The sequence below is a fragment of the Salmo trutta genome, chromosome 4 (genome assembly GCF_901001165.1).
Source record: "Salmo trutta chromosome 4, fSalTru1.1, whole genome shotgun sequence".
NCBI classification, from domain to species: domain Eukaryota; kingdom Metazoa; phylum Chordata; class Actinopteri; order Salmoniformes; family Salmonidae; genus Salmo; species Salmo trutta.
In genome coordinates, this window is record NC_042960.1 from 35910224 (window position 1) to 35929211 (window position 18988).

The 18988-nt window shown below is 42.9% G+C and overlaps 1 protein-coding gene across 1 annotated transcript; it reads right to left on the bottom strand.

Annotated features, from left to right (window-relative positions):
- Positions 1 to 438: 438 nt before the first annotated feature.
- LOC115192298 (GDP-L-fucose synthase) lies at positions 439 to 17721 on the bottom strand. Its single transcript, XM_029750629.1, has 10 exons — positions 17531 to 17721; positions 6964 to 7124; positions 6719 to 6833; positions 6254 to 6382; positions 6068 to 6141; positions 3964 to 4097; positions 3265 to 3396; positions 3092 to 3171; positions 2848 to 2947; positions 439 to 2613 (listed from the first exon to the last, which is right to left on the bottom strand). Exons 2-10 carry the CDS (start codon positions 7122 to 7124, stop codon positions 2558 to 2560), a joined length of 981 nt encoding a protein of 326 aa, XP_029606489.1. The 5' UTR covers positions 17531 to 17721; the 3' UTR covers positions 439 to 2557.
- Positions 17722 to 18988: the final 1267 nt, after the last annotated feature.

An 18988-nucleotide genomic window follows, 5' to 3' on the forward strand; every position in this document is an offset into this window, starting at 1 on the left:
ATGTAGAGCTTCATATTGGCTCATTCTGATACTTCCCAAATTGGAAACATCGTTCTACACGTTAGCAAGTTGGAAAATTCACCAATGAATAGTCCCCTGGTAGGTCACTCCCAAGTATTTTTTAAGTGTATGGGGACCACTGTACAACAAAAACATTGGTCTCAGAGCACTGAAATTATGCATTGCAACAGATTTAGCTAAGAATTTAAATCTATACACCACTGATCAACCAGACAGGTGTTCCACATGCCTTACCTCACCCCACATGGTGTAGAATGAAGTTTCCCTGGTCTGGGGTGAATTTCCCCCACTAATGGTTAAGGTTAGGATTGGGGTAGGGTAAGCTGATCCTAGAGAACTTCACCCAGGAGCCACAACACTGCTTCACTGTTCTGCACCAAGGCAAGACTGAAAGTAGTTGTACAATGACACCCAGACTTAATGGTTAAAATAAACATTCTTCATTTATTCTCAGCCCGCCACCAATATACATACGGCACCCTTTAAAACAATTTGTTTTTTTGTAAAGAAAGATATAAAAGAACCTCTCAAACCACCTAGTATTCTACACTGGACAAATAAAACACATGTAAAGTGTTGAAATAAAAGATCCCAGAAATGTTCCATACGCACAAAAAGCTTTTCACTCAAATCTTGTGCACAAATTTGTTTACATCCGTTAGTGGGCATTTTTCTTGACCAAGAAAATCCTTCCACTTTACAGATGTGGCATAACAAGAAGCTGATTAAACAGCATGCTCATTACACAGGTGTACCTTGTGCTGGAGACATATGGCCAATCAAATGTGCAGTTGTCACACCACAATGCCACATATGTCTGAAGTTGAGGGAGCATGCACATGGCATGCTGACTGCAGGAATGTCCACCAGAGCTTTTGCCAAATCATTTCAAGTTAATTTCTCTACCATACGCTGCCTCAAACGTTGTTTAAGAGAATTTGTCAGTATGTCCAACCAGCCTCACGACCGCAGACCACGTATATGGAGTCGTGCGGGCGAGTGGTTTGCTGATGTCAACGGAGTGCCTGATGGTGACAGTGGGGTTATGGTATGGGCAGGCATAAACTATAGACAATAAACACAATTTCATTTTATCAATGGCAATTTCAATACACAGAGATACTGTGATGAGATCCTGAGGCCCATTTTCTTTTTTTAAGGTATCTGTATTCCCAGTCATGTGAATGCCATAGATTAGGACCAAATGAACATATTTCCTTATATGAAGTAACTCAGTAAAATCTTTGAATTTGTTGTATATTGAACAAAAATATAAACCCAACATGCATCAGATGATAAAGTAGACAAATTGAGAGTAGTGTGAACAGCCCACTCTGGTGAACAGAATTCACCAGAGCCTTCCTATTGTGCTTTATTTTTGGACAATTCTATTACTATGGTGTAGGCATGATTATAGCGAGGGGGACAGGGGAGACGAGACAGTGGTGTCTTGCTGGTCACTCCAGACATAAATTGATAGGATGCGTCCCAAATGGTACCCTATTCCCTACATAGTGCCATAGGGCTCTGGTCCAACGTAGTGTACTATATTGGGAATATGATGCAGTTTGGGACTCCCCCAAAGCGGTTTAGACAGAACGTTCAGACAAGCCCAAACTTCACATTCTTCAAGGAATTTCAGCGACATGATCAGGACCACATTACATCTTCTCTAATTTATTGGCGTTCGCACAAATGTAATGTGCATGCCGCCACCTACATTTAACATTATAATTATTCCACAAAACTGAGAGATCAACTCAGACACTACAAGCTACACTGCCATGTTGTGCACGGTCAATTCCCCTCACTCCAGCACGAGCCCACATCAATCTGACAAGACAATGTAATGGCAGATAACGTTCTTCATGTGAGGTCTGATTAGTACATTCTTCAGTTCTACAACCTTCAGCTCCTGAAGGTTTGACTCCCCATGACCCCCTCTTCCTGCTCCTGCCTTCCTGGGACTGGTTGCTTGACAGCCAATCAGATCAAGTATAGGTAACTGCATACTTTAAGTGTGACTGAATAGTGGGAGTTTCAAAAGAAGTGAGTGGATCAACAGTGATGGATGTAACATCAGGGGGGATTTTACTAAACTAACATATGGAATTGTTTTAAGACGGTCATACCATGGGTCATTTAGCTATTTGATTTAGAATTGTAGGTCCCCTGTAGGTATCACCAATTTTTTGGGGGGGGATAAAATATTGAATTTGGCTTTTACTACTATAACCCATAGCAACACACTCACATTGATTACAATTTGACAGGTACCTAGTACCTAACATTACATTTAGAATGTAACCTACCCAACCCTGGTGGTAGGTTAGGAAAAGGGTTAGCTAAAATGCTACAGTTGTCAACAATCAACTCGTCATGCAGCCCAATCTGCCACGCAAAACGGTCTTGAGTGGCAACAAATCTGCCCAATTAGCTGATTCGCTTTCCATACACCCGCTTCTGTTGATCCTCCCACTTTCAGACACACTCCATGTATGCAGTTACCCATGACTCAATCATATTGAAGGAATATTCACTTGCGGGCGTTGTCGTAATTGGCCACGAACCAATCGCACGTCTGCTTCAAGGCTGTGACAGAGGGATGAGGGAAGAACAACAAGGAAAATCAGCAATTGCGAACGTTAATAAAAAGATGGCCGAATACAGATATATTGTTTTAGCAAAACAGAGTTTTTGAACTACAGTGTGCAACATGGATCAATGTGCAAAAAACAAACAAAATAATAATTAAAAAAAAGTTTTAAAATCAGGCCAATCTACTTTTGGGGTTTTTCTAATTGCCGGCGTTGGAGAAGGAGGTACCTTGTTTGAAGGGGGTAAAGGTGAAGTTGGGGTGGTACCGCAGCAGCTTGGCGTTGCTGGCAGTCTTCTTGAACTGACCGTCCGCTTTGGTAGTGTCATACTGGAGGTCATGAGTTAGGGAATCAAACTGCCACTACTACTGGCAGGTTGTGCGTGTGTGATAGAGAGAGAATGAGTACAAGAGAGAGGGAGTGTGGTGTGTGTTAGCGCTGTAATCTGGCCATGCAGCCAGGTGAAAGGATACAGTCACTTGACCTTTGAACCCCAGCGCCTCGACGACGGCCTCGGCTGCCTCCTTGATGGACACCTCATCCTCCTCACCAACTAAAATACAAAGCGAGAGAGGGAGACAAAACTGAATCCTGAAAATAATTTTATGTTTAATGTGTGTGTTTATGCGTGTGTGTGTGCGCTCACCAGACAGTATAATGGGGTCCACCTCATGGTACTCTCTCAGCACCCAGAGGAAGAGACGAGCCAGGTCCAATGAGTAGATGAACTGCCTTCTGGGAGTTCCTGTGCCCCACACCACCAACGGACTGCCCTCCTCTAACACACGGATGAGTAAAGGCTTGTTAGAAGAAACATAATTTCTCGTGGGCAGATTCTGCGTGTAGACAGAGATAATCTACCAGGGATGAATGGGACGTGTGAGATCCGAGCAGCATTAGTTCAGTTATTTTGAAATTTTTTATCACTGGTTAATTGGATGTATTAGGACTGGGCGAAGGTGGTGCTAAAACTGTTTTGCCTCGAGTGCTTCGCGCATGTGCCCACACGGATCAGAAAAGAGGTTCTTTGGCTGAGAGCTTCCTTTCGTGAGGGTGGAGACGTCGTTTTTGGCAGAACTATGAATTTCTAACACTATGAACACTGAAGTTAAATCACGCAGCTGACCAAATTCTGCAAATCTGGATTAACAGAGATTAGATGTAGGGAGGTACACTGTAAAGGTTTTATACATTTAATAAATATTATACACTTCTATACATTCAGAGCTATAAACCGAATTGCAGTATACAGACCCCCAAAAGATAGCAGGCTACAGTTGGCTGGAGAATAAAGAAATAGATATCGTTATAGCCATTAGTGAGTGTTGTGTAGTTGTTATCTTACTCTGAGCAATGTAGGCTTTGTGTATGAGACCTGGTAGTACATGTCCATCCTCAATGTTGAAGTTATCATGAGGACCAAACACATTTGTTGGTATCACTGCTGTGTAGCACCGCCCATGCTTCTGGTGATACGCCCTGCAATACACACACACACACACACACAACCCACTAATCCATGAACATGCACACAGAGCCATATACACTACATGGCCAAAAGTATTTGGACACCTGCCCGTCCAAAATCATGGGTATTAAAATGAAGTTGGTCCCCCCTTTTGCTGCTATAACAGTATCCACTCTTCTAGGAAGGCTTTCCACTAGATGTTGGAACATTGCTGCAGGGACTTGCTTCCATTCAGCCACAAAAGCATTATTGAGGTCAGGCACTGATATTGGGCGATTAGGCCTGGCTTGCAGTCGGTGTTCCAATTCATCCCAAAGGTGTTAGATGGGGTTGAGGTCAGGGCTCTGTGCAGGCCAGTCAAGTTCTTACACACCGATCGACAAACCATTTCTGTATGGACCTCGCTTTGTGCACGGGGGCATTGTTATGCTGAAACAGGAAACACAGAATCTTATAGAATGTCATTGTATGCTGTAGCATTAAGATTTCCCTCACTGAAACTAATGGGCCTAGCCCAAACCATGAAAAACAGCCCCAGACCATTATTCCTCCTCCACCAAACTTTAAAGTTGGCACTATGCATTGGTTGCAGGTAGCGTTCTCCTGGCATCTGCCAAAACCAGATTCATCCGTCGGACTGCCAGATGGTGAAGCGGGATTCAACACTCCAGAGAAAACGTTTCCTCAACTCCAGAGTCCAATGGCAGCATGCTTTACACCACTCCAGTCAACGCTTGGCATTGCGCATGGTGACGCTATGCGCTTCAGGACTCGGCAGTCCCGTTCTGAGAGCTTATGTGACCTACCACATGGCGGCTGACAAGTTTTTGCTCCTAGACGTTTCCACTTCACAATAACAGCACTTACAGTTGACAGGGGTAGCATCTAGCAGGGCAGAAACTTGGTGGAAAGGTGGCATCCTATGAAAGTGCCATGTTGAAAGGCACTGAGCTCTTCAGTACGGGGCATTCTACTGCCAAAGTGTATGGAGATAGCATGGCTGTGTGCTCAATTTTATACACCGGTCAGCAATGAGTGTGGCTGAAATAGTCTAATTCAATTTGAAAGGGTGTCCACATACTTTTGGCCATACTAAGCACTTGGTTTGAAGAGTTTAACTCAGGATAACCGGTACCACTGAATTGGCTCACCTTTTAGCTAGGTACATTTCTATGGCAACAAATCCTTCAGAACTAACATTGATAAGAACATCAAAAATCGGCATAAAGTAATAAAATGAAGACGGCACCTCATCAAGCCTAATTTCACACCATAGCCTGCTGAATTTGCAATAACTCTTGGATTGATGACTCTTGGATTGATGTTTCAACATTATCCCAACGAAGAGTTCCGGGTTCGACTAGCCACGTGCGACATGCCTGCTAGCTTTAGCAGGACAAGCAATATCCATGGTCGAAGTACGGATGAAGCCAGAGCTGGAACACGAAGGAAACTGAAGCTGGCTAGCTTTAGAAAACCGTGAGTAGATCTAGCTTCAAATCGTAGTATATCCTTCTGGTCTCCCTTGTAATAAAGGTAAAAGACATGCTCCGGAACTTTGGCGACTAAGTATTTTTTTTAAACCTCCCGCTTTGGGCTGGATGTGTTAATGTAGTTATTACATGCATAATCTATGAGCAGAATTACTGTCTTGCCTCAATTAGCCACGACATCCCTAGTTTGAAAGCGACTTTTCTAGAAGCTGTGCTGCGCCATTTCCCCCAATTTGTTTTACTGTGGGCCAGCCCCCTTGCAATTCGAGTTCCAGCCAATTAGCTTTAGCCCCTTGCCATTTGAGTGACAGCTAGGAAGATGCACACAGCAGAGCGAGAGAAATCGCAACAACGTGGTGCACATATCTGCACGTGACATAGTACGCACATTTCGGGGACCACTTTTGTCTCGTGAGCGCTAGTTTCATAACTGGCTAAAAAGTACACAAAAGTACCGGAGAATCTCTTTAAATAAAACAAGAACACACCTATTGTGGACATCGATCATTCTCTTAGCGTAGGCGTAACCATAGTTAGACTCATGAGGAGGGCCGTTGTGGATCTGGAAAAAAAAGAGATAGACATGATGGTAGTTGACTACACACACACACACACACACGCTGTTGCCATGGTCTCGTCACATGGTCACTACAAACACACACACACGCCGTTACCATGGTCTCGTCGATGGGGTAGGTGGTCTTGTCAGGGAAGATGCAGGTGGAGAGACAAGAGACCACCCTGACAGCATCTACCTCGTGTGCTGCCTGAAGAACGTTGTCATTGATGTAGATATTGTTCCTCTGGAGAACATGGATGGATGGATGGATGGATGAATACATAAGTAAATATACATGATCAAAATCACACATGGATGGATAAGTTTGAGTCCCCATTGGTACCCTATTCACGATATACTATAGTGTACTACTTCTGACCAGGGCCTATAGTTAGTGATTAGGGTGCCAATAGGGATGTGTCAACTTGCACACTCCCCATCATGAATTTTAAGACATAGGATTGGTAAAAGTTTCCACCATTGTAAAAGTAATGTGAGAAAATTGTGCAAGTGCACACTTTGGGAACTGTGTGGAGAATTGGGATGCAGCCCGTTTCATCACAACTCCTGAACCACTTACCCAGAAGTCTAGGTTGGCCCTCATGTTCTTGAAGAGCCCTCCCACCATGGCTGCCAGGTGGATGATGTGGGTGGGCTGGTGCTTCTGAAACACTGCCCGTGTCTCACCCATGTCCCTGAGGGAGCACACACACAAGTTAGCTTGACTTTTCACAGGAACTCAGAGGCTGGGCTACAAAGCCGCCCAGAGCAAGGACTGAGGCAGGCGAGGGAATGTTGGGTCAGGTGTGTGTGTGTAGCTCTCACATGAGGTTTGCATCCTTAGACGAGAGGAAGATCCACTCCTCTCCCTCCCTGGCCCCTCCCTCCTCTTTGACCACATGTTCTATGGCCCTGCCCACCAGACCAGTTCCCCCAGTCACCAACACCCGCATAGGACCATTCTGATCCACTGTACGATCTCCCATCTGCACACACAGAGAGAGAAATCGGGGGAGGGGAGCGGGAGAGAGAAACAGTGAATTGCTTACAATCTGTAGATCAGTGAAGTTCAAGGTAATCTACATTTGAAGTCGGAAGTTTACATACACCTTAGCCGAATACATTTAAACTCAGTCTCACAATTTCTGACATTTAATCCTAGTAAAAATTCCCTGTCTTAGGTCAGTTAGGATCACCAATTTATTTTAAGAATGTGAAATGTCAGAATAATAGTAGAGAGAAGGATTTCTTTCATCACATTCCCAGTGGGTCAGAAGTTTACATACACTCAATTAGTATTTGGTAGCATTGCCTTTAAATTGTTTAACTTGGGTCAAACGTTTTGGGTAGCCTTCCACAAGCTTCCCACAATAAGTTGGGTGAATTTTGACCCATTCCTCCTGACAGAGCTGGTGTAACTGAGTCAGGTTTGTAGGCCTCCTCGCTCACACACGCCTTTTCAGTTCTGCCCACAAATTTTCTATAGGATTGAGGTCATGGCTTTGTGATGGCCACTCCAATACCTTGACTTTGTTGTCCTTAAGCCATTTTGCCACAACTTTGGAAGTATGCTTGGGGTCATTGTCCATTTGGAAGACCCATTTGCTACCAAGCTTTAACTTCCTGACTGATGTCTTGAGATGTTGCTTCAATATATCCACATAATTTTCCACCCTCATGATGCCATCTATTTTGTGAAGTGCACCAGGCCCTCCTGCAGCAAAGCACCCCCACAACATGATGCTGCCACCCCCGTGCTTCACGGTTGGGATGGTGTTCTTTGGCTTGCGAGCATCCCCCTTTTCCCTCCAAACATAAGTGGTCATTATTGCCAAACAGTGCCATTTTTGTTTCACCAGACCAGAGGACATTTCTCCAAAGAGTACAATCTTTGTCCCCATGTGCAGTTGCAAACCACAGTCTGGCTTTTTTATGGTGTTTCTGGAGCAGTGGCTTCTTCCTTGCTGAGCAGCCTTTCAGGTTATGGCGATATAGGACTCATTTTACTGTGGATAGAGATACTTTTGTACTCGTTTCCTCCAGCATCTTCACAAGGTCCATTGCTGTTGTTCTGGGATTGATTTGCACTTTTCGCACCAAAGTACATTCATCTCTAGGAGACAGAACGCGTCTCCTTCCTAAGCGGTATGACGGCTGCTTGGTCCCATGGTGTTTATACTTGCGTACTGTTGTTTGTACAGATGAACGTGTGTGGAGGTCTACAATTTTTTTTCGGAGGTCTTGGCTGATTTCTTTTGATTTTCCATTACGTCAAGTAAAGAGGGACTGAGTTTGAAGATACGCCTTGAAATACATCCACAGGTACACCTCCAGTTGACTCAAATGATGGCAATTAGCCTATCAGAAGCTTCTAAAGCAATTACATCATTTTCTGGAATTTTCCAAGCTGTTTGAAGGCACAGTCAACTTAGTGTACAGTCGTGGCCAAAAGTTTTCAGAATGACACAAATATTAATTTTCAAAGTCTGGTGCCTCAGGTTGTATGATGGCAATTTGCATACACTCCAGAATGTTATGAAGAATGATCAGATGAATTGCAAAGCCCAAGAAAGTCCAGCAAGTGCCAGGACCGTCTCCTAAAGTTGATTCAGCTGCGGGATCGGGGCACCACCAGTACAGAGCTTGCTCAGGAATGGCAGCAGGCAGGTGTGAGTGCATGTGCACGCACAGTGAGGCGAAGACTTTTGGAGGATGGCCTGGTGTCAAGAAGGGCAGCAAAGAAGCCACTTCTCTCCAGGAAAAACATCAGGGACAGGCTGATATTCTGCAAAAGGTACAGGGATTGGACTGCTGAGGAATGGGTTAAAGTCATTTTCTCTGATGAATCCCCTTTCTGATTGTTTGGGGCATCCGGAAAAAAGCTTGTCCAGAGAAGACAAGGTGAGCGCTACCATCAGTCCTGTGTCATGCCAACAGTAAAGCATCCTGAGACCATTCAAATTTGCAAATTTGCCTAAGAACACAGCCGTGAATAAAGAATGGTACCAACACATCCTCTGAGAGCAACGTCTCCCAACCATCCAGGAACAGTTGTGGCGAACAATGCCTTTTCCAGCATGATGGAGCACCTTGCCATAAGGCAAAAGTGATAACTAAGTGGCTCAGGAAACAAAACATTGGTATTTTGGGTCCATGGCCAGGAAACCTGTGGTCAATCCTCAAGAGGTGGGTGGACGAACAAAAACCCACAAATTCTGACAAACTCCAAGCATTGATTAAGCAAGAATGGGCTGCCATCAGTCAGGATGTGGCCCAGAAGTTAATTGACAGCATGCCAAGGCGGATTGCAGAGGTCTTGAAAAAGAAGGGTCAACACTGCAAATATGGACTCTGCATCAACTTCATGTAATTGTCAATAAAAGCCTTTGACACTTATGAAATGCTTGTAATAATACTTCAGTATTCCATAGTAACATCTGACAAATATATCTAAAGACACTGAAGCAGCAAACTTTGTGGAAATTAATATTTGTGTCATTCTCAAAACTTTTGGCCACGACTGTATGTAAACTTCTGACCCACTGGAATTGTGATACAGTGAATTATAAGTGAAATAATCTGTCTGTAAACAATTGTTGGAAAGATTACTTGTGTCATTCACAAAGTAGAGGTCCTAACCGACTTGCCAAAACTATAGTTTGTTAACAAGAAATTTGTGGAGTGGTTGAAAAACGAGTTAATGACTCCAACCCAAGTGTATGTAAACTACCGACTTCAACTGTACTTTGGAAGAAGGCTACAAAGTTATTTCATACAAATGGCAGGGAAATTACTTATCCCAAATTGATTGATGAATTTAGTGAAATAGGAATCAAGAATCAATTAAACAAGAGTCACTAACAGACTAATCTCCAACAGCCGGCTCTTTCTTTCTGTGAAGCCTGGGGACGAGGTATACACACAGTATAGGAAAAAAAACATTAACTCAAGGTGCAATATGATCTACAGTTTGTCAAAGGGTGGGTGTGTGATACATACACCTGCCTACACTTACAGGTTCCGGGACACGTAGTGAGACACAATGATGCATTGTCCCAGCATTTTAAAATGACATATTAAATTCCTTTAGTCACCAAGAAAGAATCCAAGAGGGAGTGGACTAAACAAACAGTCTGTTTGTGCTATCACAACTCCCTGTCACGTTTGGCTTGACAATGACAGCAATAGAGTACACAACAGTATTTATATAGATCTGGGTAGATTTTTACTAGGTTGAATATAGGCTATTAACCTAGGCTTTTTACAGGACGAGGTAGAGGATGTAACTTCAAGGATGTCATTTCAAAAGCAAACAAACCACAAAAGTAAAATTGTATCTGATAAGATTTAGCCTAAGTGGAAAGTACACCATGTCCTTTATCTTGTCTCTAGATCCAAGGTCCTATTCTAGTTTCAAGAATTAGCCAATAGTCTACAATGCAATGAAGGAAAGAGGAAGCAGACAACACTGACAATGGGTTTTCTGTTTCTCAATGTTGTTGGATTGGACTTTCCCAAACTAAAGAACTAATTGGGCTTTACGACTGTGCCTCAAAATTGTATACATGTATTTGGGTCAATGACATGTACATTTCAAATTAAATATTTTCCAAAATCAACAACTAGCCAATATACATTTTATGTTATGTATACTGTAAACACAGCATTCAACAATTTCTAAATACTTTGAGTTACAGTTCATAAGAAAATCATTCAATTGAAATAAATAAATGAGGCCCTAATCTATGGATTTCACGACTGGGAATACAGATATGCATCTGTTGGTCATATATACAGTACCTTAATAAAATCAAAGTAGGGGTGTGGATGAGGAAGCCAGTCTATCTTGTGTGACCACCATTTGCCACATCATGCTGTTGATTATGGCCTGTGGGATGTTGTCCCCCTCGTCTTCAATGGCTGTGAGAAGTTGCTGAATATTGGCGGGAATTGTAACAAGCTGTTGTACGCGTCGATCCAGAGCATCCCAACATGCTCAACGGGTGACATTTCTGGTGAGTCTGCAGGCCATGGAAGAACTGGGACTTTTTCAGCATCCAGGAATTGTGTACAGATCCTTGCGACATGGAGCCGTGCATTATTAGGCTGAAACATGAGGTGATGGCGGCGGATGAATGGCACGACAATGGGCCTCAGGATCTCGTCACGGTATCTCTGTGCATTCCAAATTGTCATCGATAAAATGCAATTGTGTTTTATGTCCGTAGCTTATGCCTGTCCATACCATAACCCCACCATGGTGAACTCTGTTCACAATGTTGACATCAGCAAACCGCTCGCCCACACAACTCCATACTACGGCTGGGCGGTATACCGTATTTTATGATATACCGGTATAGATGCATGGACCGGTTTGAGTTTTTACTTTACCTTCTAACTGTACGTGAATGTTTTTTTGTTTTTTTAAATGCGATACACCGTATGTAATGGCACTTTTTAAAATAGTTTACTCCACTACTGGAGTTCCCTCTCCATGCAGATTTCCACACAGACCTAGCCCCGCCCTCTGTCACTCAAGGAGCGCATTTGTTGTTGCTTGACCACGAGACACTTGCTTTCAGTCTGCGTGGTCAATGCAGCACAAGCAACAACGTTGATGACGATGCAGTTTTCAGTTCGCTGCTTAATAGAAATCCACTACCGTCAATTAGACAACGATGAATTCTACCAATCTCTTACACTCAACCCTACAGGGGACCTAAAAACAGAATTGAAAGGGTTCCTCACAGAAAGGAGAATGGCTACATTTCAGACAATGAGTTCAGATTTATTTTCAACGGCAGGCCGCATATGGCTTCATTTTATCTTCTTCCAAAAGTCCACAAAAATCTTGAAAACCCCCCAGTCAGACCAGTCATTAGTGGTATTAAAAGTCTGACAGAACCCATCTCCACGTACATTGTTTACTTTACTATTAAGCCTTTTCTGCCGTCACTCCCAGCCCATCTTCAAGATACCAAAGATGTATTGAACAGAATTAAGGAATTTAACAATATAGGTACAGCTTCCTTTTTAGTCACCATGGATGTGGAGTCTCTATACACCATTGAACATGAACAAGGATTGGCAGCTATGTACCATTTCTTGAGTAACTGGCCTGAGATGGATGCCTCACACAGAATTCATTGTCTCACTGACTGAATGGACTCTCAATAATAACATCTTTGTCTTTCAGGACCATATTTTTAAACAAGTCAAAGGACGTGCCATGGGAGCTTGCTACAGCCTTTTCTACACTGGTTTGTACGTAGGTAAATTGGAAAATGACTTCATTATGTATCCTTCTTAAAAATATTATATATATATATATATATATACTGCTCAAAAAAATAAAGGGAACACTTAAACAACACATCCTAGATCTGAATGAAAGAAATAATCTTATTAAATACTTTTTTTCTTTACATTGTTGAATGTGCTGACAAAAATCACAAAAATAAATCAATGGAAATCCAATTTATCAACCCATGGAGGTCTGGATTTGGAGTCACACTCAAAATTAAAGTGGAAAACCACACTACAGGCTGATCCAACTTTGATGTAATGTCCTTAAAACAAGTCAAAATGAGGCTCAGTAGTGTGTGTGGCCTCCACATGCCTGTATGACCTCCCTACAATGCCTGGGCATGCTCCTGATGAGGTGGCGGATAGTCTCCTGAGGGATCTCCTCCCAGACCTGGACTAAAGCATCCGCCAACTCCTGGACAGTCTGTGGTGCAACGTGGCGTTGGTGGATGGAGCGAGACATGATGTCCCAGATGTGCTCAATTGGATTCAGGTCTGGGGAACGGGCGGGCCAGTCCATAGCATCAATGCCTTCCTCTTGCAGGAACTGCTGACACACTCCAGCCACATGAGGTCTAGCATTGTCTTGCATTAGGAGGAACCCAGGGCCAACCGCACCAGCATATGGTCTCACAAGGGGTCTGAGGATCTCATCTTGGTACCTAATGGCAGTCAGGCTACCTCTGGCAAGCACATGGAGGGCTGTGCGGCCCCCCAAAGAAATGCCACCCCACACCATGACTGACCCACCGCCAAACCGGTCATGCTGGAAGATGTTGCAGGCAGCAGAATGTTCTCCACGGCGTCTCCAGACACTGTCACGTCTGTCACGTGCTCAGTGTGAACCTGCTTTCATCTGTGAAGAGCACAGGGCGCCAGTGGCAAATTTGCCAATCTTGGTGTTCTCTGGCAAATGCCAAATGTCCTGCACGGTGTTGGGCTGTAAGCACAACCCCCACCTGTGGACGTCAGGCCCTCATACCACCCTCATGGAGTCTGTTTCTGACCGTTTGAGCAGACACATGCACATTTGTGGCCTGCTGGAGGTCATTTTGCAGGGCTCTGGCAGTGCTTCTCCTGCTCCTCCTTGCACAAAGGCGGAGGTAGCGGTCCTGCTGCTGGGTTGTTGCCCTCCTACGGCCTCCTCCACGTCTCCTGATGTACTGGCCTGTCTCCTGGTAGCGCCTCCATGCTCTGGACACTACGCTGACAGACACAGCAAACCTTCTTGCCACAGCTCGCATTGATGTGCCGCACTACCTGAGCCACTTGTGTGGGTTGTAGACTCCGTCTCATGCTACCACGAGTGAAAGCACCGCCAGCATTCAAAAGTGACCAAAACATCAGCCAGGAAGCATAGGAACTGAGAAGTGGTCTGTGGTCCCCACCTGCAGAACCACTCCTTTATTGGGGGTGTCTTGCTAATTGCCTATAATTTCCACCTGTTGTCTATTCCATTTGCACAACAGCATGTGAAATTTGTTGTCAATCAGTGTTGCTTCCTAAGTAGACAGTTTGATTTCACAGAAGTGTGATTGACTTGGAGTTACATTGTGTTGTTTAAGTGTTCCCTTTATTTTTTTGAGCAGTGTATATTTGACCGGATTATAAAGTGGGCACGCTATATTGATGATGTTTACCTGTTCTGGTATGGCTCACAATAACGTATTTGCTTCCACCAATACCTTAACAGCATTAATCCGATCAAACCAACTATGGAGTACAGCAAGGATAATCATTTTTTGGACCTTGACATCAGTAAAAATGACCAAGATTGTTTGTACACATCAATCTTTAGGAAGCCTACAGATGGGAATACCATTCTGAGGGCAGATAGCCTTTTGGGGTGGAAGCTAAAATAAAATATTCCATATGGCCAATTCCACAGTGTCGGCAGAATTTGCGATCAGGAAACAGACTACAGTGTCAAATCTGTTGAATTGCTTCTTGAAATCGGGGCTACACAGCTCAGTTCCTGAAAGATGCAGGTATAAGGGCTGGACGACTTGTTGCGAAGGGGAGTGCCTCATGATGCACCAGAGAGAGTGTAATTTGTTACAAAATACAGCACTGAAGCAGAGAACATTAAAATAATAATTTAAAAGAATTGGGGAATCATCCAAAGTGATACGCTACTATGTAAAGTGTTCCCAGAGCCACCAGTCATAAGGTTTAACAGATGTCCTACCCTAAATTACAAATTAGTCTACAGCTATCTTCCTGCTGACTCAAAAACTTGGCTAGACCACAAACCCAGGGGCTCTTTTAAATGACTCGCTCAATACGGAAGTGGTCAGATGACGCGGATGCTACACTACAGGACTGTTTTGCTAGCACAGACTGGAATATGTTCTGGGATTCAGCCAATGGCATTGAGGAATACACCACCTCAGTCATCGGCTTCGTCAATAAGTGCATCGATGACGTCATCTCCACAGTGAGTGTATGTACATATCCCAACCAGAAGCCATGGATTACAGGCAACATCCGCATCGAGCTAAAGGCTAGAGCTGTAGCTTTCAAGGAGCGGGAGACTAATCCGGTTTATAAGAAATCCCGCTATGCCCTCATACGAACCATCAAACTATCATGGTCCAAACGTACCATAACAGTCGTGAAGAGGGCACGACAAAACCTTTTCCCACTCAGGAGACTGAAAAGATTTGGCATGGTCCCCAGACCTTCAAAAGGTTCTACAGCTGCACCATCAAGAGCATGCTGACCGGTTGCATCACCGCCTGGTATGGCAACGGACAGTAAGGCACTACAGAGGGTAGTGCGAGCCAAGCTTCCTGCCATCCAGGACCTATATAATAGGCGGTGTCAGAGGAAAGCCCATAAAATTGTCAGAGACTCCAGTCACCCAAGTTAGACTGTTTTCTCTGCTACCGCACGGCAAGCGGTACCGGAGCGCCAAGTCCAGGACCAAAAAGCTCCTCAACAGCTTCTACCCCCAAGTCATTAGACTGCTGAACAATTCATAAAAATCGCCAACGGACAATTTACATTGACCCCCCCCCCTTGTGCACTGCTGCTACTCGCTGTTTGTTGCCTATGCATAGTCACTTCATCCCCACCTACATGTACAAATTACCTCAACTAGCCTGTAACCCTGCACACTGACTCGGTACCGGTGCCCCTTGTATATAGCCTCGTTATTGTTATTCTTACTTTTTATTTTAGCCTACTTGGTAAATATTTTCTTCTTGAACTGCACTGTTGGTTAAGGGCTTGTAAGTAAGCATTTCACGGTAAAGTCTACACTTGTATTCGGCTCATGTGGCAAATAAAGTTTGATTTGAAATTCAATCAGTGCAACCATTTATTGCACAGAAAAAGTATTTTGTTGACACAGCTTCTAAAATGGAGTATCAAGTCAAGCATTTAATTAACTGCAAAACCACGCATGTCGTCTACAGATTGGAATGTCCACAGTGCAAGGTGTTCTACATTGTACGGACAAAGAGACACCTTCAAGACCGCTTTGGAACTGCTTTTTCCAATCAAAACTGATTTGAAGAGAGATGTTACATAATACAAAATGTAATGAGTACTTTTGGGTGTCAGGGTAGAGTAAAAAGTACATTATTTTCTTTAGAAATGTAGTGAAGTAAAAGTAAAAGTTGTTAAAAATATAAATAGTAAAGTACAGATACCCCAAAAAGCTACTTAAGTAGTACTTTCAAGTATTTTTACACCACTATTTACTAAGAATTTAAATAACAATTATATTTACATGATTCCAACTGTTCACCCAAGTGTTTTGCTCTAGATCGTAAGTCAAATCGCAACATATGGTTATTGTTTGCCCATATCGTGCAGCCCTACGCTGCAGTGTGGAAATGATCTCAAATGAGTGCAGGAAATGCAGAAATTGATAAAAATGCTGAAAATTGTTTTATACTGTTCAATTCAACCAAAAAAAACATTCAGAATGGATTAAGACCCATTGAAATCACTTAGAGTGTGTTGCCACCGGAGGGTCACGCACACTACTCAAAATATATTTAGAACTTATTATTAAAAAACATAACACCATAAAAAAATTTGAATAACAACATAATATTATATTTTGGCCATATCATCCAGCCCTACTCCATACACACTGTCTGCAGTTGTGAGGCCGATTGGACGTACTGCCAAATTCTCTGAAACAATGTTGGAGGCAGCTTATGGTAAAGAAATTAACCTTTAATTTTCTGGCAACAGCTCTGGTGGACTTTCCTGGTCAGAATGCCAATTGCACACTAACTCAAAACTTGAGACATCTGTGGCATTGTGTTGAGTGACAAAACTGCACATTTTAGAGTGGCCTTTTATTGTCCCCAGCACAAGGGGCACCTGTATAATGATCATGCTGTTCAATCAGCTTCTTGATATGCCACACCTGTCAGGTGGATGGATTATCTTGGCCAAGGAGAAATGCTCACTAACAGGGATATAAACACATTTGTGCAAAACATTTGAGAGAAATTAGCTTTTTGTGCGTATGGAACATTTCTGGAATCTTTTATTTAAGTTCATGAAACATGGGATGGACACTTTCCATGTTGCGTTGATATTTTTGTTCAGTATAGCTAAGTGTCTAAAACACTCTATGGGAAAAAAATGAATGGTGGAAAAAGTATTTCGATTGATACTATATCCCCGTTTGACAGCTGGGTTTTATGGGGATTATGACACCTCAACTGTGGGGCTCTATTAGCCCTTTAAACAGAACGTGTAAGGTCCTTGGACTAATAAGGAGTAACCCAAGGCTCCTTTAGTCCAGTAATGGGCTAGGACGTCCCAAGGATCCAGTATAGCATGGACCATAGAGGAACATCATGTTATAGTTAGCTAGCCTTTGCAATTTAAGAGAAAATGTTATCTAGCTATAACGTTTTCTCAGCGGGTTGAACTGAACCAATGTTATTGTCTTGTGTGTCAGCAAGAGAATGCTTAGCTAGCTAATATAGTTAGTTAGACACGAACAGCTTTCGAAGGAAAAGCAATCAAATGTTCATTTTACATAGCAACCTTTGTAATCGAAACTGCAATTATTACTGGTAGCTAGCTACAGTTACATAAAACGTGTTTTACTTACCAGTTACTCCAGAGCTTGATTCTTCTTCTAGCTATGAAGTTAGATGCTTCTATTAAATGTAATTATGATTCTGAACAGTCAACCCTCTACCAGACTCAAGGAAGAACGTTTTTCTTCTTTTTCTTCTTCTTCGATGAGGTTTAAGGGATGTTGGCATCTGTTAGACGTTGTATTACCGCCACCTACTAGACTGGAGTACAACTCTCTTATACTCTGCTTGAATAAATAAATACATAAACAAATTTGCGCGATCGGTTTTCTATCGCTCATTTGCACGACACGTCAATAACATCACGTTACCGTGTGGGAGGAGAGCGGGGTGGGGGTAGGTTGACCTCAGGTCTCCCCACTGGAAGCCCGAGGTAGGGGGAGCGGGGGAATCTTTCAAATAGCGCACCTCTAACTTTGTACAGTACTAACGCAACTAGTCAAATCAGTAACACTACGAATTGCTACCAAATAAACAACAATTCATTCATAATACTGTGAATATATAGTTTCACAGACATATTGTTGCATTTTTTTTCTGGTTTGTGCGAAATCGTTAAGAATAATATAAAACCAGTCTGCACACCACCAAGGTGAATTGGTTTAGTATTGACTCTTGGTTGACAGTGTTTGGGGATGAGTAATGTATTGATGCTCGAGTGCCAAATCAACACAAAGGGCCAGGAAAAGGTCTAAGCCATCAGGTTCCCAGTTTAGGAAAAAGAGGAAAGAAGAAGAGGAGAAATTAGAAAAAGATAAAGGTACACAGCTATGTTATCTCTTTATGAGTATAATATTACGCATTTAATGAAATAGGTTAGTATAACACGTATGTTTGTTAGCCTATGTTGCTATGTTGCTTACATCGGGTGACAATATACCGTTTTCTGTTCAACTAGCTTACATAACATTGGATATAATTTAACACATTTTCATCATGATAATGTGTGTAGCCTGCAGGTCCTGAGCTCAGTAAAGAGAATTTCCAATGCTGTAGGCTAACTTAAAAGACGTCTATATTATGCTGATATTTTGTATATTTTGTGATATATTGAGTCTTTTGGGGTGTCTTATGCCTAGAATTAGCCAAGGAGGTTGTATGGTTCATTTGGTTCCTATTCTGAAAGTTTGATCAATTGTGCATAATGACATGTATATTTAATTGCGCAACAAATGCATTTAGAGTTTCAGACACATATACTGTATTTCAATGCAAATTCATGGGCACTTCTGAAATATTTTGGAGCACCCTCTGGCACTGGCCAGGATGAGGAGCCATCTACCTCCTCAGCCACACAGGCCTCTTCAGAAATGATCTCGGAGCCTCAGGAAGAGGAGCCATCCACCTCCTCAGCCACACAGGTGTCTTCACAAATGTTGTCTGAGGATGAGGATGAGGATGAAGACCCATTTGTTTCCACTTCTCCCCAACAGGATTCTTCAGGTGTGTGTGTGTGTGTGTGTGTGTGT

Coding starts and splice junctions, on each gene's coding strand:
- LOC115192298 (XM_029750629.1), bottom strand. CDS start 7,124: ATGGGAGATCGTACAGTGGATCAGAATGGTCCTATGCGGGTGTTGGTG. Junction 3,397..3,963: donor CAAAGCCTACATTGCTCAGA/GTAAGATAACAA, acceptor TCCGTGTGTTAG/AGGAGGGCAGTCCGTTGGTG. Junction 2,614..2,847: donor CTTTACCCCCTTCAAACAAG/GTACCTCCTTCT, acceptor CCTCTGTCACAG/CCTTGAAGCAGACGTGCGAT.